Genomic DNA, 26,783 nt, shown 5'->3' with positions numbered 1-26,783 from the left:
TAACACAGCAAAGACACACAAGGATCCTCAACCGGTGACACGAAGTCTAACTGAGGACAAAGTTGAGTCTAAGACTGCTTCTCGCCACTTCTTAATTATGTCTTCCACCCTGGGAGTATTTATCAACAGCCTGCTTTGTCCCGCCCGGACACTCGAGCTCAAGACACAACGGTAACCAAGAAAAATTCTTGCCCTCATGGAGCTTACGTTCCAGCGTGAGACGCAAGGAAACAGATACGTAAAATGTTAGACGCTGGTAACCACTAAGGAAAAACAGTAAAGCAGGGAAGGTGGGGGCAATGAGGAGGGGAAGGGGGGGGGGACTTTGTAAGTTTACATAAGGTGGACAAGACAGACCTCAATGAGAAGACCATATTCCTGCGAAAGAACTCAGCAGGTGAGCTCTGCAGGTATCTGGGGGGAAAGCTTTCCGAGGAAATAAAAGGCCAGTGCAAAGGCCCTGAGGCAGGATCACACAGGGCAAGGAGGAGGAGCAGCGAGGGAGCAATGTGTCTGCGGGAGAAGAATAAAAAAAAGTGACAGGAGGGGGGCTCAGTCAGTGAAGCATTTGACTCTTGGTTTCGGCTCAGGTCGTGAACTCGTGGTTCGTGGGATCGCGCCCATCAGGCTCCGCGCTGAGAGCACAGAGCCTGCTTGGGATTCTCTCTCACGCTGTCCCTTTACCCCTCCCTGGCTCGCACACTCACTCTCTCTCTCTCTTTCTCTCTCGCAATAAATAAACTTTAAAAAAAAAAAAAAAAGTGGGGCACCTGGGTAGCTCAGTCGGTTAAGCATTTGACTCTTGGTTTCGGCTCATGTCACGATCTCAAGGTTTGTGAGTTCGAGCTCCAAGTTGGGCTCTGTGCCGAGGGTACAGAGCCTGCTTGGGATCCTCTCCCTCTCTCTCTGCCCCTCCCCCATTCGTTCTTTGTCTCTCCCCCTCTCTCGAAACAAATAAACATTATTTAAAAAAAAAAAAAAAACTAACAGGAAGCCAGGTCATGTGGGTTCATATCTCACGATCCACTCCAGAAACAGCATGTACGTTCCGGACTAAGGTAAATGCTGAGAGTTCTTGTTGAGGGCGTTGGCTAAATCTCTAAGCTATATGGGTGGATAAAGGTCAGTGAAGACACACAAAGCACCGAACAAAGAAACAAACAGGAAGAGGGTATAAACTGTGCAAGGTTGAGGGAAGTTCAAGCGCCCAGGGAAGCAGTCCAACATCATGTCCAGATTGACCGCATTTCCCTGAGGATCACAATAGGCCACTGCGTTTCATTCTGAACCTTAGTATTTTGTTTCACTGCTTCCTTTCCATCACGGAAAAGACCTTCTTTAATGAACGGTCTGGAAGAGGCTGGCATGTCAATCTGGGCACCACGGCCATCAGGGGCCAGGTAATTCTTTGTTGTGGAGGCCACCCTATGCATCACAGGATGTTGAACAGCGTGTCTGGGCTCCACCCACCAGATGCCAGTGGCAACCCCCCCCAAAGCTAATCCCCCCACACACAACCAGAACTATCTCCAGACATTGGCACATGTTGGGGGGGGGGGTACAAAATTGTGCCAGCTTGAGACCCACTGCTCTAATGTGAACAGATAAAAATTTCATCTCAGTTTATGAACATTTTTTTTTTGCAACGAATGGGTTGATCTTCAGGCATATATCTGTTCCTAACTTCTAAACACACCCAAAGCCACGTTCTATCTACTTATAGCTTAGAAAGAGTAAACGCCTCAGCCGTTCCAAATACCTTCCTGTCTCAGGGCCTTTGCACTGGCTGTTTCCTCTATGGTTTGCCCCAGGCAACTCCTCCTCATACTTCGAGTCTTGCCAAAACGTTAAGTGCTGAGGGCCCTGGGAAGCTTCTCCCTGGTCCTGGGTCCAAGCATGTTAGGGATTCCTATCATCTGCTCCCAAAGCCCTGGCACTCATACTTTGTAGCTACTCTCACAATGAAATAATTATTTTGGTCATGATTATTTAACGTCTCTTCCGTTTCCGCAGCAACGAGATCTTCCCCGTTGGCTCAAGCAACACCAGAGCACTTACAACAATTACTGTGGACTCAAATTTAAATGAAAAAAGTATCCTCACTGGCCAGCTCTGGTACCTTATTACTAACATGGTATGATGCCCGTACTTCCTAAGGGATCAAAGAACAAGGACACAGACCACAGCCTAACCATAAATCTCTTAGGGACATCCGGGTGACTCAGTGGGTTAAGCATCCAACTCCTGGTTTCGACTCAGGTCATGATCTCACGGTTCATGAGTTTGACCCCCCGCATTAGGCTCTCTGCTGTCAGCACAGAGCCCACTTTGGGTCCTTTGCTCCCCTCCCTCTCTCTGCCCCCCCACCCCATGCTTGCATGCACGCTCGCTCTCTCTCTCTCTCTCTCTCAAAAATAAAAATAAACCTTAACAAAAGTGCTATTTGTTACCGATTTCCTCTCCTGCTTCAGTTCCTGGACGTAGCGGGCTAGCTCCACGGTGATGTGTGAGGTCATGTTCTCGGAGATAACTTCGTGCTGCCCGGCGTAATCGTTCATTTCGTTCAGGGTGGAAAGGAAGGCTTTACATGCTGTATACCTACGGAACAGAACATACGGCACCCCTTTGCAAACAAGGTCACGTCCGCTCTAACGCGCTGCGCGCTGACAAAACATTAATTAAAATCAGGTTAACGTGCATCGACCTCCCAGAGGATCCTGACAATTCATTACACGTAAGAGTGTTCCGATCAAAATGGCTCGGAATTAATTACCAGTGAGACACTTTGCATTTTGGGGGACGCCGAATCACTCTACATAAGGCAGGATTTGGCTCTGTTAATACTCGGTCCAAAGATACCCCCCAATACGTCTACGTGGTAAATGCACTAATGCAGTGGATATTTAGGTCTAGGTGAGAGACATAATACTCTGGGGGCATCCACGGTAAGGTGCCTTAGCTACCGACTGAAATGGACACACTTCTCGGTGAAACAGACTCCTGATGTTACAAAGCCAAATCAAGACTGCGGACTGCATAATCCACACTTCCTGTATTTGCGTAGATTAAGCTTTTCCCAATCACCTTCACTGAAACAATCTGGAATAGGTCTAGTGACTCCGTCAAAGGGAAGTTAGTGGAGCAGGGTCTTTATGGTTCTTCCCGTTTAAAAACTGACACAAAGAGGAGCGGGGAAGGCAGCTTAGTTTTGTAGATTTCATTTTTTCTTTCCTCCACCATCATCACCACCGGCATAAAGATATCACCACATAATGATCGGTGTTAAACAGACCTGTATTCCTCTTCCTCCTTCGAGTTCTTTTTAGGTTGGTATTTCTTTGCAAGATTCCTAAAAGAAAAATGCAGACAATGTCACCTTCTGTAGAGAGATGACTGAATGACTGAGAGAGAAAAAAAAAGACGATCGAGAAATCAGTGATGGAAGGTGAAGTCAGTGCTTTTGTTGACAACTTAAAAAAAAAAATCAGAAAATGTCCACAGTTGAAAGGCATTCATTTCCTTCGTTTTTTTTAAAAAAAATTTTTTTAACGTTCATTCGTTTTTTGAGAGACAGGGAGACAGAGCGTGAGCAGGGGAGGGGGACACAGAATCCAAAGCAGGCTCCAGGCTCTGAGCTGTCGGCACGGAGCCCAACGCGGGGCTTGAACGCACGGACGGTGACATCATGACCCGGGCTGAAGTCGGGTGCTTAACCGACCGAGCCACCGGGGCGCCCCATTTCCTTTTTAAAAAGTGATCTCCACACCCAACGTGGAGCTCGAACTCACGACCCCAAAATCAAGAGTCCCGTGTACCACCGACTGAGCCACAGGGAAATAATAAGAGCAATAAATAATAATAAATAAATAGAGCAAATAAGAACAGAGAGGGGCGGGAGCACCTGGGGGGCTCAGTCGGTTGAGCGGCCGACTTCGGCTCAGGTCATGATCGCATGGTTTATGGGTTCGAGCCCCGCGTCGGGCTCTGTGCTGACAGCTCGGAGCCCGGAGCCTGCTTCGGATCCTGTGTCTCCCTCTCTCTCTGCCCCTCCCCCGCTCACGCTCTGTCTCTCTCAAAAATAAACATTAAAAACAACGTTTAAAAGAAAAGCGCAGAGGGAGGCACTAGGTGATGTCGACCCGGCTTGAATCGGAGAGTACAGACCCTGGGCACCCACGAAGCCACGTTCATCGGCAGCCCTGAGCTGACGATGGGTTTTCCCACCAGGCCACTGCTCCTTTGTGGTCCTCTGCAGCCAAATAGTATTACCCTAAACCCACGGAAAGCACGGGGACTACATCCAAAATGTTCAAATTAAAACTCCAAGTGCCAAGGGCATGCCGTCAAGGCGGTGTGGCTGCCCCTCCAAAGAGCTAACGAAAAGGGGAGAAGGGGAAGGAAGCCTTCTCGGAGGAAGCGGAGACAATATTCGGGGGACGTTCCCACTACGACATTTAACGGGAACTTTCAACCTGCCCAGCCGATCTGCACCGAACGCACTCCGACGAGCCCGAAATCACTCCTATCTCTCTTCCGAATCTCATCTCCAGGTCAAGAATCCAGATAATGTCTAGAGTCAACATGCTACGATTTACACAAAAGCTAGGAGGCAAACATGAAAAAAGAAAACTCACTCACAGGGGTCTCGCTGGCTTTCTCGTGGGGCCTGCCTTCGGCAGCTGTGGTTTAGAGAAACAGCCAAAGGCTGACTAATGGTCCACAGTGGGAGCCCTCACCTGAGGGCTAGTCCTCTTTTCTAGTAGCTACTTTCACTATTTCACATCTTAGTTCTTTCATTTCCCCTGAATCTACAGAATCGTCTAGAAAAAAAAAAAAAAACAAAACGTGCCGTCCTAAGTTTACAGTTTGGATCAGGGTACATTTCATGGACAAAGTAGATGCGATCTCACCTCTAACAGGTGTTACTAGATGACATGAGGCCGTGGACTTGGGTAAAAAGTCTGTGTGTCCAGTTCTTCATCCGTGAGTCCGAGGGGGCTGGGTGAAATGGCCTCTACTGTCCCTTCAAGTTTGGAAATTCTAGGGGAGTATGTAACATCCGCTAGAATATTGATCGTTGTAATTTAAAATGAAGATACGAGGGGGGCTCCTGGCCGGTTCAGTCAGTAGAGCATGTGACTCTTGATCTCGGGGTCGTGAGTTCAAGCCACATGCTGGGCGTAGAGATTACTTAAAAATAAGGTCTTTATTTCTTTTTAATTTAAAAAAAATTTTTTTTTTAACGTTTAGTGATTTTTGAGACACAGAGAGACAGAGCATGAACAGGGGTGGGTCAGAGAGAGAGAGGGAGACACAGAATCTGAAACAGGCTCCAGGCTCTGAGCTGTCAGCACAGAGCCTGATGCGGGGCTCGAACCCACGAACTGGAGATCATGACCTGAGCCGAAGTCGGACGCTTAACCGACTAAGCCACCCAGGCGCCCCAAAAATAAGGTCTTTAAAAATAAAAAATAAAATAGGGCACCTGGGTATTTCAGAGGTTGTGTGTCCGAGTTCGGCTCAGATCATGATCTCACGGTTCATGAGTTCGAGCCCTACACTGGGCTTGCTGCTTTCGTCACAGAACCTGCTTGGGATTCTCTCTCTCTCTCTCTCTCTCTCTCTGCCCCTCCCCTGCTTGAGTTCTCTCTCTCTCTTTCTCTCAAAACTAAATTTAAAAAACATTAAAAAAAATTAAAATAAAAAATAAAATTAAAATGTGACTTAAAGAAAAAAACTAATGCAAAAGAGGGAAACCTTGTCTGCTAAAAGCACAGTACAGTTCTTTGAGCTGGTTTGACCACAATCACCCCGTAAAAGGGAGATTTAGTAAAAACAGTCTGTCCTCCTTACAGGTGGCAGGGACAAAAGGGGAACACGTGGAAAGCAGGTGAATATATAACCAACAGGTTCTTGTTAGCAAACATGGGAGACTGGAGTAGTAAAAAGCCTATTGGCTGCATGTGAAATATTTTTTTAATGTGTATTTATTTTTGAGAGAGCGGGAGACAGAGACAGAGTGTGAGCAGGGGAGGGGCAGAGAGAGAGGGAGACACAGAACCCAAAGCAGGCTCCAGGCTCCGAGCTGTCAGCACAGAGCCCGATGTGGGGCTCGAACTCATAAACTGAGATCATGACCTGGGCTGACGTTGGACGCTTAACCAAGTGAGCCACTCAGGTGCCCCTGCATGTGAAATGATTTTTAATGCAAGGTTTTAAATATTAATCATTTCTTCTGTTCACGATAAATTATAAATGGAAAATACCACTTCGAAACTCACATCTTCTATAAAAATTCTTTCAAAACTGTTATTTCAAAGGTTTATTGAAATCTGACTTCGGCTCAGGTCATGATCTCACAGCTTGTGAGTTCGAGCCCCACGTCGGGCTCTTTGCTGACAGCCTCGAGCCTGGAGCCTGCTTCGGATTCTGTCTCCATTCCTCTACCCCTCACCCGCTTGTGCACGCGGGCTCTCTCTCTCTCAACTATAAAAGAAAACATTAAAAAAAAGTTTTAAAAAAAGTTAAAACAAAAACCCATCATATTGTGATGAATGAGTACCACTTTGGTCATATTAGCATACGTAAACAGCATTCAAAATGCTTCTTAAAAGCACCGATGAATAATTCACTCTATAAATGCCAGCAGAAAACTAAAAGCTTAAGAGGTCTGGAAGGGAAAGTCAGGATATTTCTCTCAGGGACCGCTACAAAAAAAAGATCAACTTTCATTTGCATTCTCTGGAGATGGGCTTTCTTGCCCTATTTTGTACGAGGTTATTTTAACAAACAAGCAAGAAAAGAAACCACAAAGAGCATCTATAAATTTATGGGATCTTTCTGAGAACTTTTAAGTGTTTTATATATTAAACTTGCTCTTCAGACAGGCTAATTAAAAGGCAAGAGAAAAATATAATCCTCTCCTAAGGATACTGGATGTAAACTTAGTGATCCTAAGAACCACGGGGAGGCTTTTAAAAAGGAGATACTTGGGCTCCATTCCAGACCCTCTGAAATGGAAGGTCCAGGGCTGGGTCTAGGAATGTTTTGTTTTTTCCTATCTTTCGTTTTTTTAAAGAAGCTCACCACAAGATTTCCAGATAAAGACAGTGGAACAAAATTCGATCAGAGAACTATGCTTTCCCAGTAAGGGGTGAAAGTCACAAGCCAGGACAATTTTCAACAGCGGAAAGCAAGCCGATGAAGAAAGGAACACAACCTCAGTCTACACAGTCTGAAAAGTGGTGTCCGTGGTGAGGGACGGAAGATTCTGGAACGGCGTAGAATGGATGCTGACCCAACCTCACCGCCGCTGCGGGGTGGGGCTGGGGGGTAAGCCCACCAAACCCTGAAGAGCAATTCTTTTTTTTTTTTTAAGTTTATTCATTTGTTATTTCTGAGAGAGAGAGAGAGAGAAAGAGAGAGAGAGAGAGAGGACAGAGAATCCGAAGCAGGCTCCAGACTCTGAGCTGTCAGCACAGAGCCCGACGTGGGGCTCAATCCCACAAACCGTGACCTGAGGCGAAATCACGAGTCCGCCGCTTAATAGACTGAGCCACCCAGGTGCCCCCCAAATTGTATTACTATTGAACGGACGAACCAAGAGTGTATCCCAGGTATTGGGCTCTAATGTCTGTTCTCCCTTTTTTTTTTAAGTTTATCTATTTATTTATTTTGAGAGGGGGAGAGAGAGAGAGAGAGAGAGAGAGAGAGGACAGAGAGAGTGTGTTATTTGGTTATTTCCTCTCCTTTGGCTCTATCTACACCGAATGCAGGGGTTCCACTGGCGTGCATCACCATCGCCTAAATCAACCACCTTCCACCTTCGCTAGATCCATTGATACCGATCAACCTGACAGCTCCACCCATGAACCCCCCCCCCCCAGTCTGTTTCATTACTTACCAACCCTGACTTGCCCCATCACAACCCCACTCCCTTATCCCTCACATAACCACCCTCCTCCCCTTCCTTCATTCCTTCCTGCCATCCTTCCATTCCTTCTTCCTTCCTTTCATTTCTTCTTCCTCCTTCAATTACTCAAAAAATTTTCACTTCCATCCCTTCCTTTCTTTCTTCCTTTCCATCCCTCCCCCCCCCCAATTCCTCCTCCCCTCCTCCCCCCACCCACTTCCCCCCCCCCCCCCCTAACGACCCCTCACAAAACACCACACTCTTCCGCCCTGCCACCCTCCCACCCTCCTCCGTCACCCTGCCCTCCCACCCTCCCTCCCTCCCACCTCACCCTACCATCGCCCCTCACCTACCCATCCACCTCCCCCCACCCTCCCCTCGCACCCGTCTCACGGTCTGTCACACTTATTTCTATTTACACCCTCCAACCGCCAGTCTTCCCTAAAATCCCTCACCCACCATCTTCCACCTCCCCACCCCCCCTGTCCTTCCACCCCACAAACTACCCTTTCCTCCTCCAAACCCCCCTCCTTCACCCCACCACACACATCCCAAACCTCCCCCTACCTATCCCCCTCCCCCCCCCACTCAGTAGTTCCTCCTCCCTAACCCCCTCCAACACCCAAACCTCCAATTCCACAGCCACATCCCTTTCTCACTTCCCCTCCCCCCTCTATACATCTCCACGACCTTTCAACTTCCAATTCTCTAACACCAGACATCAGACCTATTCCCCCCCAACAACCCCACACCCCTACACCACCCCCTCCCTCCCCCACCCTCCTCCCCCCCCACACATGTCAATCCCCCCTCCAAAAACCTCCCCCCTCCCCATCCCCCCCCTTCCCCCCCCTAAATTTGTCATCCCTCCCCACACCCCTCTCCCCCTCCTTACCAAGCAAACACCCTAGCATCTTTCCAACAACCCCTCCCTGCCCCCCCCACCCCCTCCAACTAACCCTCACACCAATTTCTCTCCCCCAACAATTCAAAAACGAATCGCTATCCCTCGTCACCTCCTCTTTATATTAATCATCCTGCTCTATTTATCCCCAACAACCATAAACGCCCCTGCTTCCACTCCCCCAACCTATTTCGCCAGTAAACCATCCTCACAACACACCCACCTCCCTTCCTCCACCCCAATACCAACTACAAAACAAACCAACTCGGATCTACCCCCTGCTCCCTAAAGAGCACAATACCCCATTTCAAAACCCCACCACTTCTCCCCCTACCTTTCCTCTTTTATCGACGCTAGCTAACATCAATCCCTACAAATTCACCTACCATCACCCATTATGCCACTCTAGCTTAACTAGTCCGCTCTAGCATTCCAACATATTCATTCACTCACCTTCTCATCATTTTCAACTACACACACCACAACAAACTCCGCAACCCCATCAGTAACCCCAAAAAAAACCCACAACACACACCCCCCACCACACCCAAACCCCCCCCCAACACCCTCCCTACACCCATTCTACCGCCCTGCACCCCCTCACCGTTCAACCCACCAATCACCCCCTCTCCCCACCATTGTCCTCCCCCCAACAAAAACCAAAATGCCAGACCTCCCAATTCCCTCACTACCCTCCATAAACCACTATTCCCATCTTCTCAGTCTACCTGCTCAGCGACCCATCCCCCTCCTATTTCCTTATCTATTAACTTTACCCCTCCACAGATCTACTAGATAAATTCCCCCCCCCCGTCCCCCCTACTCTTGTCCAAAACGTTCTATAAGTACACCACTCTTAATTTCCATCTTCAAACTTCCCTGTGCGTAATTCACAGGCCAGCTAATGAAACTCTAATCCCCGAATTAGATCCCACCCAATCCCCCTCCGCCCTCATCACCCACAACCGCCATCCACCCCACAACCATGCTAACCACTTTCCTTAACACCGTTCGGTACCTCACTTGCATGGTCCCTATCACAGCCTTTTCCCATCTTCTTCCCCCCCACACAACTATGCCTTTGTACTTCCTACAACACAATACACACTATTAATTAAACCACATTATACTTATTACACAAACAATACCCCCTTTTCCTTTTTACCTATCCTTTACCCCCAAATCATATTCCCGAAAATAGTGATTCAGGAAAACAACCTATTCAATAATCAACTAAGATTAACCTACGACCGCCACTCACCAGGTAACACCAACCACTCACCCACACACCCTATATTACTGATTTTCCCCTTGGGATTCATGAACTGTTAATCGCGACCGTCCAACTTCGTTTTTACTGCCTTCAGCTCGTAGTATCTGATGTCATCCCTCTTATTTCACACCTTATCATCATTCACATATAATTCTCCTTAAAGCTGAACTTATACACCAAGAACAATCCCCACCCCACACTATCTACATACACCATCTCTACACTTCCACACATAAAAAACTCATATCGGACACAAGCAGATGACCACTCCAACAACGCACATTATACAATTTCGCAAACAACATATTAAGCTCTTACACTCTTATCCTAAACAGCAGTCAATGCCGACAAGAAAACAATCTTACCTTGCAAACCGCGATCATCAAAACCATACACCCACACCCACTTTACATTACGCATATATAGGATAAAATATAAATGCGCTGGTCGACGAGAAGGACATGTAGGAAGAGAGTCCCCTGTGGAGTGGTTATTTTGGTGCAGAAAGAGAGAATCCCCAAGCAGGCTCTGGGCTGTCAGCACAGAGCCAGATGTGGGGCTCGAACTCATGAACCGTGAGAACACGACCCAAGCTGAAATCACGAGTTAGACGCTTAACAGACTGAGCCACCCAGGTGCCCCTACACTTTTGCTATAAAGGGCCAGACAGTAGATATTTTAGACTTGCACGTAGGTCATGATCACACGGTCCCTGTTGCAACTAGTTACTTGCCACTGTTTTGCAGAAGCAGCCGTGGACAATACGTAAATGAATGAGTGGACGTGGCTGTGTTCCTGTAAAACCTTATTTACAAAACCAGGCAGTGGATGGGTTGGGACATAGGTTGTAGTTTGCCAACACCTCACCTACAGAAATCAAAGCCCTGACTATCATCATTTGCTTGTAAAAATAAGCGAGCACTTCTTTCCTCTAATGCTGAAAAACTAAAAATGACTTAAGGCCAGAAGTCTCCCCGCAAAGGCCGTGTTGCCTTTTCAACATCAGACTGATATTTCAGGCAAGCATTTGCCGGGTATGCTTCAGGCACACTGGCCTTTCCGTCCCTTGAACATGTTCCCACACCCCAGGGCCTTTGCACTTGCTGATTCCTTGGCCTGCAAGAGCTATCCCCACACCTTGGCAGGCCTGCCCTCTCCTCGTCCTTCAGTTCTCAAGCAACAGGTTTTCCCCGGCCTGTCTAGCTTACGTAACCCCCACCTGCCATCATGCTATACTGCATCACCGGCTTTAGGTATCTGGGGTGGTAACTGCTATCTTTAGATGATTTAATTTCTTGCTTATTTGCATGTGCTCACACGCACGTGGTCCGTTTCCCGCAGTGAGAAGGTTGAGTTCCGCAGCGTCTCGTTCATGAGACACATCGGGTGTCCTGTTTGTTGGTGAGCCCTCATCAGCTCTCAGGCCTGTGCAAACCCACAATTCTCCCTGAAGCGGGGCTAACCAAACGTCTGACATGTGAGCCCTGTTGATCCTCTCTTTCTCCAGCTACTTACTGGGCCCCTGTTATGCATCGGGCACCGTCCTGTACCCTGGGGATACCTCAGTGCACACAGCTCAAAAACCATGCCCTTGAGGGGTCTCCATTCTAGCAGAAAAGAGTGGAAGGCAATGAACAGTAGGTATGGGCCATAAGACAATGTTACCGAGTGTTAGAAAGTTACCAGTGCTCTGGAAAAAGTGGAAAGTAGGGGCGCCTGGGTGGCCCAGGCGGTTAAGCATCTTGACTCTTGGTTTCGGCTCAGGTCCTGATCTCATGGTTCATGGGATCGAGCCCCGCATCAGGCTCTGCGCTGACAGTGTGGAGCCTGCTTGGGATTCTGTCTCTCCCTCTATCTCTGCCCCTTCCCTACTCTCTCTCTCTCTCTCAAAAAAAGTAAATAACCATTAAAAATAAAGAAAGAAAAAGGGTGAACTACAGCAGAAGGACGAGGCAGGCGTTGCTGAGCAGGTGACCTCTGAGCAAAGACTTGAAGGAGGTGAGGGGGGGATGGCCACGCAGATCGAGGGGAAGGATATATAGAGGATCCCCATATGGAAGGTGAGCCCGGGGTGAGGGCGAGCCTGGTGTATACAAGAAACAGCAGGGAGGCGGGTATGGTTAGGGCAGAGAGGATGGAGAAGGGGGAAAGAGGAGATGTCAGAGAGGTTGGGGTTTACGATCACACAGGGCTTTGTTAAGACATCTATCGTTAAGGATTCTGGATGCTCCTTATAGGGAGTTGTTGGAATAGGGAGTACAATAGGGAGTTGTTGGAATTCTGAACAGAGCGCCATGATCTAGCTGCTGTGTGGAAAACAGAGAGAGGATACGGGATAAGAAGGGAATAAGAGAGGGGCGCCTGGGTGGCTCCGTCGATTGGGTGTCTGACTTCGGCTCAGGCCATGATCTCACGGTGTGTGGGTTCGAGCCCCGCGTCGGGCTCCGTGCTGACGGCTCAGAGCCTGGAGCCTGCTTCCCATTCTGTGTCTCCCTCTCTCCCTCTCTGCTCCTGCCCCGCTCAATCTCTGTCTCTGTCTCTCTCAAAATTAAATAAACATTAAAAAAAATTTTTTTTTAAAAAAGAAGGGAATAAGAGAAACCAGTTAGAAGCCCCATAATAACCCAGGTGAGAGGTGCTGGGGCCTGGACCGCCACGGCCGCAGTGGAGGTCAAGAGGAGGAGTCGGACCCTGGGTAAATTTGCCAAGTACGGTCCTGATGGCTTAGATGAGGGATGGGGGGGGGGGGGTCACGCGAGAGAAAGAGGGGGAACCAACGATGTCCGGGGCTCCTGATCCAAGAAGCAAGGAGGCAGCTGCCCTCAAGTGAGTGGGGAAAAGCTGGGCCGTGCGGCCGCAGATTCTGAGCAGACAGATTCAGTTCCGGGCACGTCGCATTTCAGACGTCCCCCTGGAGACACTGCGTAATCTGTGTCGGAGTCCGGGACAGAGGTCTAGCTCGGAGATGCGTATCTGCGAGCCACGGCTACACAGACCATACTTAAAGCCAGAAGAGATCACAAGGGGATACAGGAGACGGGGACTGGGCACGGGGGCACGCCGGATGAAGAGAAGGAGGCAAAGGAGAACCCAGTAAAGGGGGGTGCGAAGGAGCTCCAGTGAGGTGGAAAGAAGGAAGCCAGAAGACTGGAATTCGAGAGGCCAGGCAAGGAGGAGGGAGCATCTGCCCGGTCAAAGCCGCCGATGGGTCAGGGACGCTGCAGACCGGGGACAGGAGGTTGGGTTGAACAACATGGAAGTGACTGGAGCCCTGGAAGAGCAGTTCTGGCTGAGCCGTGCGGGGTGAGTTGAAAGCACTGACAGGAGGGGCACCTGGGTGGCTCAGTGGGTTGAGCATCCGACCTGGATGTCGGCTCAGGTCACGATCCCGCAGTTCATACGATCGAGCCCCCCAAGCCGGCTCTGCGCATGGAGCCTGCTTGGGATTCTCTCTCCCTCTGCTCCTCCCGTGCTCACACACTCTCTCTCTCTCTCTCTCAAAATAAATAGAGAAACATTTAAAAAGTAATCAAGTAGGGACAGGAGAGGGACCGGAGACAGCAAGTATGAACACTTTCGAGAAGTCTGCCTATGAAGGGGAGCAAGGAAACCAGCAGGTGTTGGGGAGCATGGTGCACAAGGTGAGGGGTTTGGGTTTAGACAGGAGCATCTCTGGGGAGGGGGGGCACAGAGATGTGGGGACAGACACCGAGAGGTAGGACGTCTTCTTCGATGTTCTCGGTGACGTCAGGAAGCCCACGGGAAGGATGGGGAAGGAGGTGCTGGGTTTGCAGAAAGCGGAGAAGCCGAATCACTTCGGTGAGTGGGGAGGGCGGGGGGCACATCGACAAAGCGCAGGGAGCATCTTATGTATCTGCATTGAGGACCCGCTGAGATTTGCATTCTTTCCCAAGAGCCTCCCGGTTTGTTGCTGGCATCCTCAATCCCTCACCTCGGGTGCTGAGAAAGGCCAAGAAGGCAGGTGCAACACAGAGGGGGAGCTAAGAAAGCCCTTTGCTTTCGTGACGCACAGAACGGAGCAGATGCCTGCTAGGCGCTGACTTAACGGCACCGAATAACAACACTCCCAAACGAAACGAGATTGTGGCAAAGGCACCAGGAAAGACCAGGGCAAGCTAGCAGAAAGATGGCAAATACAGATAAATCCACAAGGTGAGACTGCATTTGGGGCTAAGGCTGTTATGCAGCCCATTTTCCCAGGCAAGACGTTTTACGACCAGCGGTGCGATACTGAAATAATCACCATGAAGCAGCCCCGTCCCTATTCCGACATTCAGTTCTTGAGGTCCTAAATGAAGCTGCTTTTACACGCAAGGAGCCAGAAGTTGACCTGGGTGCAGCAAGCCATAACCATTGTTTTGCTGGCCAACACGGTTTGTTTTATTTGCTGAGTGGAAACAAGACTAGTCAGCCCATAAAGATATTCCATGTGTGTGCTTATTTATAAACAACAACAACACCAGCCCTAGAAGGATCCGCCTTCTCTCAGTGACCCATGACTACCCCTCCTGCAGATGCTCTTTTTAAACACTTGTTTCTAATGTTTATTTACTTTTGAGAGAAACACAGACACAGCGTGAGCAGGGGAGGGGCAGAGACAGAGGGAGACACAGCATCCGAAGCAGGCTCCAGGCTCCGAGCTGTCAGCACAGAGCCCGACGTGGGGCTCGAACCTACGAACCGCGAGATCGTGACCTGAGCTGACGTCGGACGCTTAACCGACTGAGCCCCCCGGGGGCCCTGTGATCCAAGCACTTTTCAAATGCGGCTCCCCGGGGACTCTCACACGCTGCTGGATGGATCGTGGATCAGGAGAAGCATTTGCAAGACTGTGTATGTAAAGCTACACATACAGGGTGCCTATGACCCCGCAATCCCACTCCTGGGTGGAGACAGACTCTGTACCCCCAAACAGGGGCCTGGCAGCAGAGGAACGGATAAAGGGCGGTACACTCACATACCCGAATACGATCCACCGATGAAAAGAAAGAAGCTACCACCACATGCGGCCGCATGAACGAATCTTACAAACGTCAGGTAGAACAAAAGAAGCCAAAATCAAGCAGTGCCCAGTAAACGAATCCGTTCACAGGAGGTTCAAAAACAGGCAAGACTGTCCACGTGGTTGGAAGTCAGCAGAGCGGACAAGGGTGGACGAGTGTGGGAGGAGGGCGGTGCACCAGAAGGGGCTGGAATTGCCTGTTCCTCCACCTGGGTGCCGGTTACCAGGGGGGTGGTTCACTCTGTGGATTCCTGGGGCTGCACACTTGGGACTTGTGCATTTCTCTGTGTATATGTTACACTTCAATGAGAGGCATCCTGAAAAGGGGCGCCCGGGTGGCAGCTCAGTCGGTTAAGCATCGACTCTTGATTTCAGCTCAGGTCACGATCTTAAAGGCTCTCTTGTTCAAGCCTTTATTGGGCTCCGTACTGACAGTGTGGAGTCTGCTTGGGATGCTCTCTTTTTCCCTCTCTTTCTGCCCCTCCCCCACTCCTGCACACGTACACGGGCGTATACTCTCTCTCTCTCTCCTAAAATAGATAGATAGATCGATAGATAAAGCCATTTTCTGCAAAAATAAGAGGCTCCAATATTTTAAAAACACAGAGCCTGAAGGCAATAACTTAGCTTTTATTTTTACTGTTCTATGAAAATGAATTTTCCACATTAACAGCAATGGTTTCCATTGAAACAGTACCTTACGTAAGAGGGGGAAAAGAAATATTTAAAGGATTGTACATCTGTCGTATAAGTGAGAATAGAAATTATCGTTACATCCATTTTGCAGTTAACAAGCAACCTTTGTCAATATCAACTTACCTGAGTTGTTTTGCATAGCTGAGTTCGATCTCTGTCCTTTCCTTTACAAATTTGATGTATTTCTCAAGAATGTCAATTCCCCACTGTGTGTGTTTTTCTAAGTTGTCAAATTGATCCTGTTTAAAAAAAAAAAAAACACACAAAGAGAGAGCTTATAATCCTTCTCTGTGATTAATAGAATTTCAGCGAACAATGCTCTCAACGAGATGTCGCTATGTAGAAAGCAGTTCTAATATTTTCCATGATTCTCCTGGGTGTTTTTCTTGTTGAGCAGTTTTAAATCAACATTACCAAATTTGGTTTGAAAACTGCCTGGGGGACTGAACTCTGACCCTCGCGTTCCCGTTCCCGTTAGCAACATGGTTTGAGGATCCAGTTAATGTCCTAGTGCAAAGGAGAATGCCCTCTCCAGATTCCAAAAGCCGAGAGGTAAAACACCCACCTCAACTCGGTGGGCAGCTAGCATCTTCCTTGTCATCTCTCAGTTATTCAAAGCAGCTCACTGAAATTCGGGGCAAAGCACAGGGGAGCGAGAAGAGCTCCCAAGTACCTCTCTCTTCAAACAGATACATAAAATGACTCACGCGGACTTTACTGAGACGTTCAAACATTTATCAAACCCACACTGTGTGCCAGGAAAGGAGCTGGGGAAACCACCCCCCCCACACCCCCGCCCCGGGCCCCATCTTGCAAGGTGCTTGAGGTTCCCAGCCTGGAACCACGAGGGGTGCTGGGTATCCCAGCGACCCCTACTGCAAAGGCCCGGACACGTCCAGGAATCGGAGGGCCTTGTCCTGTGCAGCGAGGGTGGGGGCAGGGCGCCAGGGAAGGATGTTGGTGGCTGAGAAACAGGAGAAAGTCGGGGGCCCCTGGGTGGCTCAGTTTAAGCAGCTAACTCTTGATTTCCGCTCAGGTCACCATCTCACGGTTTGTGAGTTCGAGCCCCGAGTCGGGCTCTGGACTGACACCGCGGAGCCTGCTTGGGACTTTCTCTCTCTCCTCTTCTTTGCCCCTCCCCTGCCTGTGTTCTCTCTCTGTCTCTTTCTCAAAATAAACAAACATTAAACTTTTTTTTTTCTTTTAAAGAAAGCAACGGGAGAAAGTCTCAGCCCGTCGGCCCAGGAGAAGGAGCCTTTTAGCCTCTCGAGCGGGCACACGTGAGCCGCTGGAACTTGCGAGGGGACAGGCATGGGACCGAAGGACAGCACTTTGGGCTGAAGTGACACATTGGGGGAGGGAGTGGCATGTCCAGAAGGGGGCTGGAAACACGGATCCATTCGGAGCTCGCAGAGGGAGGCCCACGAGCTGGTGGATCTGAACCAACAGGGCCTGGCCCGGCGGGGCGGGGGGGGGGGGGGGGGGGGGGCAGAAAGTTCTGGGAAAGAAAAGGGAGTGTCAACGCGACATTGCGGGGAAGAGACAACGGCCACGAGAGAGGCAGATGCCAAGTCTCCTGAGAAGAAGCCGGAACAGAGAAGGTGGGTTCTGGCCCCAGCCGGGGACTTCACCGACGCGGGACCCCAAACGTGGCCGAGCGTGGTCATCTGCCTGAAGGTGAAGAGCCAGTCCCTGCCTAACTTCACAACTCAGTCTTTAGGATCGTGTAAAATGGAAAAGTGTCAAATCAAATATAAAAACACAAAGCCACAATTTGGGGCGCCTGGGGGGCTCAGCGGGCTAAGCGTCCGACTTCGGCTCAGGTCACGATCTCGTGGTTCGTGGGTTCGAGCCCCGCGTCGGGCTCCGTGCTGACAGCTCGGAGCCTGGAGCCTGCTTCCGATTCTGGGTCTCCCTCTCTCTCTCCGCCCCTCCCCTGCTCTCTCTCTCTCTCTCTCAAAATAAATAAGTAAACAAACATTAAAATTAAAAAAAAAAAACAGGAAAATAAGAAAACCAACAACAACAACTGTACTTGCTTAAAGGAAATTATTTAAAAACCATGATGGAAATAAAAGGAGATAGGAATCAACGAAACATCATACCCTGCTCCTGCTGGCTGAAAACATTTGATATGCAGAACTGACTCAATATTAACCGAAGTCCCTGAAGGATGGCATACAGAAGTTGGTAAATTTTTTTTAGAAGTTGGCCTAAGTTGATGTAAGCATTAACGGAGAAGAATAAAAAGGAATGGGAATATTGTAAAAACCATGAATTTGTATACTCGTAAGTGGGTGAACTGTATGGTATGTTAATCATATCTCCATAAAGCTGTCAAAAAATAATAAAACTTTTTAAGTTAAAAAAAGAAAAAATTTTAATAAATAAACTTTTGAAAATATAAAAATACAAAACCACAATTTAATCCTAGCACATGCGTGTGCAATCCAACAGGACCGACTCAGCACCGCCCTTCAGCTTGATTTTAAAACCTAGCATTTCCCACTTTTAAACGTGACCTCACGCTTTCATTCTGTTTTCCGTTCAAGGCTGCGCAAACCGGAAAGTGAGTCGACTTCGTTCCCTCCAAGTCCGCCTTGGGTGGACGCAGGCAGGCAACGGGGTCTAACGCACTTTTTCTCCAATGTCAGAAAATCTCTCCTTGAAGAAAACTCGTTTCCTCAACCTTGATCTGTGCCCCCCACCCCCCTCCCCACCTCCAGGCCCACGGAACACTTGGAAAAATTCAGGTTTTATTTGACAGGAATGTTTTCCTCATGGAAAATCACTGTAAGATGTTTGTCTTTCAACCTAATAAGTGTTCACCTGGTCATAAAAAGCAAGGGACAAATATTTAAGGCTTTGGTTGATCCTTGGTCCCCAATAATACATTCCATGGACATCCAGTCTCCACTTAAGGAACACTAGTCAGGAAGATTATTTATTTGTGTTATCTGGAAAGACAGGGGTTGTCAAGCAAATTAGGCGGGTAAATAAGGCTGTAGGTCACTTTCAACTACTTGAGGGAACAAATACACAAATAATTCGAGTAAAGATTACAAATCATCCCTAGCTATTTCGACCAAGGCTCGTTAAAGCTCTCTGCTAATTGGTAACCCTTTGCTAATCTAGTTTCATAGCGACCCTATTTATTTAAAAACTCCTTTCCAGGGGCGACTGGGTGGCTCAGTTGGTAGAGGGTGTGACTCTGGATCTTGGGGTCGTGAGTTCGAGCCCCACACCGGGTGTAGAGCTTACTTAAGAAACTAAAGTGAAATAAAATGTTGTCGCAAATCAAACGTTTAAAAATAATAAAACATCTCTAATGATGCCACACTCTACCGTTCCCATCACACGGATCACCGCAGCATGAACTTTTTTTTTTTGACAGCAACTAAAAGAAAATTCAAAACAGATGAAAAACTAATCAACCCACTTACATTCTTGACCAAAATGTGGAAAACTTAATGGAAAAGAATTCCAAATCTTCAAAAGACTCCTTTGTGAGCAAATATTATAAATGGCCCTTTAAAAAAAATAGCTTTGGCTGCTTGGAAGATGGTGCCATTATCAAAAATTCCTCCTTTCCCGTTTTCATTTATGTGGGTTATGGCTATCAATATTTACTCTAGCGGAAATTAGAAACTGAGAGGGTTTAAATCGTATTTATTGATCCATCCAGAAGACAACACTAAATCCATCACATGCTAAAATATTTTTATTTTTGAGACAGAGAGAGACACAGCATGAGCAGGGGAGGGGGCAGAGAGAGGGAGACAGAATCCGAAGCGGGCTCCAGGCTCCGAGCTGTCAGCACAGAGCCCGACGCGGGGCTCGAACTCAGAGACTGTGAGATCGTGACCTGAGCCGAAGTGGGACACTCAACCGACTGAGACACCCAGGCGCCCCTCACGTGCTCAAATAAATAGCATCGTTTCCTTTTCAAGAATTTTCCTTTCCAAAACAAAACAGAAAAGTGGGAAGACTGGCGTTGGTTTACATTTTTGCAAACCTCTTTTATGTCTGGCTTAATGGAATGCAGCTGGGTTTTCGGATGCCTCTGTTGGGATTCCCTACTTTGGTTGCATTATACAAAAAAACAAGACTTCACCCAGATATGCAGTAAGAAAGTGGAGGAGCATTTCAAAAGCCTTTTTAGGGAATCCTGGATACTCTTTGGTACCACACCCAAGCTCAACAAATAGTAGCTTCTTCAAGGCTAGCTTCAATGTGAAATGTGAAACCACACCAGTGAATTTTTCATATCGGGTTACAATAAAATGCACTTTGAATGGCTCTTTTGCCGGCGCACGACTGTGTAACATTATGCATTTAGAAAATACACATGTATTTTTAAACATTTTATTTTTAAGTAATCTCCACACCCAAAGTGGGGTTCGAACTCACAGCCCCGAGGTCAAGAACCACTACCTTGTGACACATACTCTAAAATTTCTAGGCGCGCCTGGGTGGCTCAGTCGGTTTGAGCGTCCGACTTCGGCTCAGGTCATGATCTCGAAGTCAGCGAGTTCGAGCCCCGCATCGGGCTCTGTGCTGACACCTCGGAGCCTGGAGCCTGCTTCGGATTCTGTGTCTCCCTCTCTCTCTGCCCCTCCCCCACGGGTGCTCTGTCTCTCAAAAATAAATAAATGTAAAAAAAAATTTTTTTTTAATTTAAAATTTCTATTGGAGGGGCACCTGGGTGGCTCAGTCGTCTTAAGCGGCCGACTTCGGCTCAGGTCATGATCTCACGGTCCGTGGGTTCGAGCCCCGCGTCGGGCTCTGGGCTGCCGGCTCAGAGCCTGGAGCCTGTTTCAGATTCTGTGTCTCCCTCTTTCTCTGACCCTCCCCTGGTTCATGCTCTCTCTCTGTCTCAAAAATAAATAAATGTTAAAAAAAAATAAAAAAAAAATAAAATAAAATAAAATTTCTATTGGAAAGCTTCATATCTCCAAAGATGAAGGAAGTCAGATAATACAGAACCTAATGGAAACTTATGTTTAGTTGACGACTGCAGACTTCAGACACCCTCAAGAATTCACTCCAGAATTGCCCAGAGACGAGCAAATGGATGTTTCCAAGGAGCTGGGTAGGTACCACGTGATGAACCCCCTCTCGACCTCTCACTGCTCCTTGAATTCAAACCAAACAAACTTTTTTTGTGCCAAGAGCTGTTGGCCACACAAGAGGCTGACTAAGCTGCAGAGACAAACGAGGAGAGTGCACCAGGTATTAATCAGATGCACTTTCTGTATTTTCCAATTATTTTCACATCTGGTTTTATGCACAGTAAAGAATGAACCAGAAGTATGAACGACAGCATCTTTTTGGGTCATCCTGTCTTCAGCAGAGTTCCTAAAGAATCATGAAGTTCAACACAGACCAATTCTGCCTTGCCTCACCTACAATATCAACTCATCAGTTGGGGCCAAGACGGGTCTCTCTGGGTCAGTACATAAATGACTACTCTCGGCTACGCAAGAAGCCTTCTGAAATCTGATTTTGTTTTTTCAAAGCACGCAAAAGGATGGACACAGGAACTACTTGCAGAAAAGCTAGTTACTTTAAGATGAGGAGACCCAAGTCAGCCACAGGGAAGTTCTTCTCCAAAGCACAGTACTTCCCGTCGCTGAAAAGTAGACGAAATCGACACAAACTCGAAATCCCTGAAATCAGCCAATCTGGTAAGAAACTATGTTGCTCAAGTCACCTCCATGTAGATGGCTCCGATTTAGAGGAAGGGTATGTGGGAGGTCCTATCTCCACAATTCTCTCCCTCTGCAGTGAGTCTGCGCTGTCTGGACCGGTGTTTTAGGAGACTCTAATTTCTTTGGATTTTTTTACATTAATTTTTTTGAGAGAGGACAAGTGGGGAAGTGGCAAAAGAGGGGGAAAGAGGGTCCAAAGCAGGCTCTGTGCTGTCAGCAGCGAGCCTCATGTGGGGCTCGAACTCATGAAACGCGAGATCACGGCCCGAGCTGAAGTCGGATGCTCAACCGACTGAGCCACCCAGGCGCCCCAGGATACTTTAATTTAGGATAAATACACTTTCCTAAAGACTAGGGCACTTTGAGAAGCAGACCTTAAATGATCTATCTGAACAGAATCTCTTGGGATGATATTACTGGTATTAGCTTCCTCTTATCTTGGAGAGAAAACTGTCAGCACATACAGATCTACCCAGAGTAAATGTAACAAAATCTCCATTTAAAATGTTTTTAAAAATCAATTTGGTTCTGAATATTAAAGTAGCTGTATATATATATAGGAACAAAAAAGTTGTTCTAAAACTTTACAAACAAAAATATGTCATCACGAATACCACCCGATATTCTGGATCTCAAATTTGAAACAAAGACCTCAATCTGGGGCGCCTGGGTGGCTCAGTGGGTTAAGCATCTATCTGGCTTCAGCTCAGGTCATGATCTCATGGTCTGTGAGTTCGTGCCCCGTATCGGGCTCTGTGCTGACAGCATGGAGCCTGGAGCCTGCTTTCAATTCTGTCTCTCTCTCTCTCTCTGCACCTCCCCTGCTCGTGCTCCCAATCTCTCTCAAAAATAAATAAAAACATGGGGCGCCTGGGTGGTGCAGTCGGTTGAGCGTCTGACTTCAGCTCAGGTCACGATCTCGCGGTCCGTGAGTTCGAGCCCCGCGTCGGGCTCTGTGCTGGGGGTGGAACCAACTTGGAATTCTCTCCGCCTCCCTCTTCCCCTCCCTCTCTCTCTCTCTCTAAAAAAAAAAAAAAAAAAAAAAAGTGGAAAAGCACACCAATAGAAAAAGCTGCATTTTTCATGCTTTTATAACAATAATTATATTGTGTAAAAGGGCAACACGGAGGCTGGTGCCGGGCATCGAGAGCAGCCGACTTGAGGCTGACCAATGCAGGGATGCCCTGTGCCAAATTCTACACTGCATCCTGAGGTGAAAAGAGAGGGTGAGAAAGATAACTTGTACCAGAAGCACCAGAATTCTGACTCTCCTGGAGTCTGAGCAGGTGCGATGTTGGCTGGGGGGGGGGGGGGGGGGGGGGGCAGGGGGAGGGAATTGCTACGGAATGTTCCTTTAAGAAGCGGCAACGATAGGCTTCTGGCTTATTATTATTTCAATGTTCTCAGCACACCCTAGTCACTTTTGGTTCCCCCTCTGTTCCTCCGGACACAGTCAAAGCCAACAAAGAAATAAAACCTCAGACACGGCACCTGCCCCAAATATGCTGAGTGAAAGAGATAGCAAAGGATACTATTTTCAAGGAAAAACAAAACAAAACATTTTGAAGAGTGCTTTTTTTTTTCATGAAAATAACAACAACAACAACAGTAATTTTTAAAGTGATCATACAGGGTCACCTGGATGGCTCAGGTGCTTGAACACCCAACTCTTGACTTCAGCTCAGGTCGGATCTCACAGTAGTGGGATGGCGCCCCTCATCGGGCTCCATGCGGAGTGTGGAGCCTGCTTAAAGTTCTCTCTCTCTCTCTCTCTCTCTCTGACCCAATTAAGATTCTCTCTCGGGGCGCCTGGGTGGCTCAGTCGGTGAAGCGTCCGACTTCGGCTCAGGTCACGATCTCGCGGTCCGCGAGTTCGAGCCCCGCGTCGGGCTCTGTGCTGACAGCTCGGAGCCTGGAGCCCGCTTCGGATTCTGTGTCTCCCAGTCTCTCTCTCTCTCTCTCTCTCTCTCTGCCCCTCCCGCACTCGCACTGTGTGTGTGTCTCTCTCTCTCAAAAATAAGTAAACATTAAAAAATAAATGAATAAAAGAGGGGCTTTGTCAAGTGGTGACTGTGAGATGAACATCTTTAACACAAATGTTCAGTACCATCAGTGCCTGGCTTCAGCCCGGAAATGGAATCGACTTGTTCATTTCCCGGTTTCTATACATCAGCTCAGGCAAGGAAACCTGACAAATGTGAAGGTTCCTGAGCCCGTTCAATCAGCAGGCACAGGAGTTCAGTTACCTGCCCTCCACCCCTTCCCAGCTGCCCCACACTCCTTTAAACCCTGGAGAGCTAAGAGTATCACTCAAACATCCCTCACTGTCCTCCACAGGTGATTCTCCCTTCCCCCCACCCCTCCCCGGCCAAAACAAGTTCAAGACCAATCAAGGGGAGGAAAACAAGAGGGAGAGGGAAGAATGCCCAGAACATTGAAGGCAATCCAAAGACTAAAGAACAAAGCATATAAGCTAAATTTTTAATGAGAAGAAAGAAAACAAATTTTTTCAGTCCTGACTCATTTCTAAACTCTATAAATATTTCCGTGGGTGTGGGGAAGGGGTGCAAAATAATTACAAAAATATCATAGGAATGGAATTTTTTAAGCCCCGTCACCTGAAACTTAGTTAACCTCAAGGCAAACCGTTTTCCAAACGCTTAGCAATTTAACTCACTTCCAATTCTAAGTGGAGAAGGTTAGGCAAACACATAGGTGTGGTTCTCTTTTCGAGACAAAGGGATCCCCGGGGCGGCCGGGGGGTTCAGCTGATAAAGCGTCAGACTCTTGACCTCGGCTCAGGTCGTGATCTCACGGTTCGTGGGGATCAAGCCCCGTGTCAGTCTCTTTGGCGACAGCGCAGTGCCTCCTTGGGATTCTCTCTCTCCCTCTGCCCTTCCCCACTCGCACACATTCTCTCGCTCTCCCTCTCAAAATAAACACATAAACTTAGGTTCTGTAACGTCCCCTGGGACATACCCTCGTGGCTGACGGTCCAGCAGCTACCCCCTACGCATCCCATCTTCCCTCTGGCAGAGCGCCTCGAGTATATCTTTTCCGGCTCCCTTGCAGCTAGGACACAGGCATGAGCCATCACCCTGGCTCACTAGATGTGTGGGCTATCTGCGGCTGGCTACTGAGAAAGGTCACCCTAAAAATTCCTCCTCTTCTTGACCTGTCATGGTCATTGCTGCCTGTGACACTTCAGGTTGTGCCAACCATCCTGCAACCGTGAGGAGGGAGCGTCGCTGGGATGCTGGGATGGCAGACGGAGTCACTGGACTTCAGCCCCGATCCCAGGGCCCCCTGCCTCTGGGCTCTGCAGTGTGAGATGCTATGTGTCCTTATCGTCTGAGCCACTTTTCTCTGGGTCTTTGTTCCTTTCTTTTTTTAGCGTATTTATTTATTTTTAATGTTTATTTATTTTTGAGAGAGAGAGACAGAGTGCAAGCAGGGGAGGGGCAGAGAGAGAGGGAGACACAGAATCCGAAGCAGGCTCCGGGCTCTGAGCTGTCGGCACGGAGCCCGACGTGGGGCTCGAACTCACGAACCGCGAGACCGTGACCTGAGCTGAAGTCGGACGCTTAACCGACTGAGCCACCCGGGCACCCTACAAAGAGTGGATTTTAAAATAATTTATCAAGATAAATGCTAGGAAAGGAGCTACGATGACCACCTTAAAGCAGGTCCACAGTCTTTAATTGGCAAATCCGGAATAAAAAAAGCCAAAAGCTTTTTCATAACTCATCTGATGACAATCCTCACTCAAGCCTACTTATAATCTCTATTTATCACACCAAGTGTGATTATTCGTATCTATCACGGCAGAACTATAATGTTACATGATATATGGTATGTTTGCTGTAGTTCCTTTCTAAATTCTAAAAAAATTTGGAATCCCAAACACATTTGGCTTCGAAGGTTTTGGATAATGAGTTGTGGATCTAATTTTGGGAAATTAGTTGTTTAATAAGACAAAATAGGAAAAATAAAAGGTGTGAGGACTGGAAAGGAAGAAATAAAATTGCCATTAGCCGCAGATTATATGATTAACTACATGCCATAGATAAAAGAATCCACCGACAAATGATTAGAATTAAGAGTTAACATGATAATTGGATATAAAATCAATGTACAGAACCCAACTGCTTTTCTATATACTAGCAACAAACAAAAAACTAAAGTTTGGAAACGGTATCATTTAGAAGAGCATGAAAAAACTACAAGTAGATAGAAATAAACTTAATAAAAGATTTGCAAGACCGCTATGGAGAAAATGACAAATACTTATTAAAAGACATTAAAGAAAACTGGAAAAAAATTGAGAGATATAAGCCATGTTCAAAATGGGAAGGTTATCTACTGTAAGCAGAGCAATTCTCGAAATTATCTACAGATTCCAACTTAATTAATTATAAATCCAAAAGTAAGTGGGGCGCCTGGGTGGCTCAGTTGGTGGAGCGTCCGACTTCGGCTCAGGTCATGATCTCGCGGTCCGTGAGTTCGAGCCCCGCGTCAGGCTCTGGGCTGACGGCTCAGAGCCTGGAGCCTGCTTCGGATTCCGTGTCTCCCTCTCTCTCTGCCCCTCCCCTGCTCATGCTCTGTCTCTCTCTGTCTCTCAACCATAGATAAACGTTAAAAAAATTTTTTTTAAATAAAAAATAAATCCAAAAGTCATTAATTAAACATTCAATCAATTCAACTTTATAAAGTCCCGGCAAGTTTCTGGAGAACATAACTCGGAGATTGAAATGGAGTTCCAGAGGTCAAACAACAGCCAAAACGGGCTTGAAGAGCATAGTGGGGGGAATAACCAGACAGTACTGACTGATTATAAAGTTAATGAAGAAGCTGTGGGGTATGGAGCAGGGACAGAAGAATAAGGAAACGCAAAGAACAGCGGAGGCCCATGAAAAAACAAGTTTGTACGGGAAAGAGGAAGTCATACAGAAAACACAAAGAACCTAATGGCTGAGGACCTGGGGGTCTGGAGCTAGAACGGCTTGGTTTGAACTCTGGCCCTGTGACAGGCCACCTAGGTCACATGCAGCAAGCTACTTAACCTTTGTCTTTCTTTCTTTCTTTTTTTTCATTTTTTGAATGTTTATTTATTTTGGAAGGAGAGACAGACCGTGAGCAGGGGAGGAGCCGAGAGAAAGGGAGACACAGAATCCAAAGCGGGCTCCAGGCTCCGAGCCGTCAGCACAGAGCCCGACGCGGGGCTCGAACCCACAGACCGCGAGATCGTGACCTGAGCCGAAGTC

The 26,783-nt window shown here is 47.8% G+C and overlaps 1 protein-coding gene across 1 annotated transcript in view; it reads right to left on the bottom strand.

Moving 5' to 3' along the window:
* FNBP1 (formin binding protein 1) overlaps positions 1-26,783 on the bottom strand; it is a 140,831-nt gene that overhangs the window by 74,434 nt on the left and 39,614 nt on the right. Inside the window, exons 4-6 of the mRNA XM_053205445.1 lie at positions 15,932-16,047; positions 3,293-3,349; positions 2,451-2,598 (exon numbers count right to left, since the gene is read on the bottom strand). Coding sequence (XP_053061420.1) covers positions 2,451-2,598; positions 3,293-3,349; positions 15,932-16,047 — 321 coding nt within the window. The remainder of the gene's footprint in view (positions 1-2,450; positions 2,599-3,292; positions 3,350-15,931; positions 16,048-26,783) is intronic.

Source organism: Acinonyx jubatus, chromosome D4 (assembly GCF_027475565.1).
Source record: "Acinonyx jubatus isolate Ajub_Pintada_27869175 chromosome D4, VMU_Ajub_asm_v1.0, whole genome shotgun sequence".
NCBI classification, from domain to species: domain Eukaryota; kingdom Metazoa; phylum Chordata; class Mammalia; order Carnivora; family Felidae; genus Acinonyx; species Acinonyx jubatus.
Note: the sequence above shows the minus strand (reverse complement) of the source record. Positions and strands in the feature narration are given on the sequence as shown.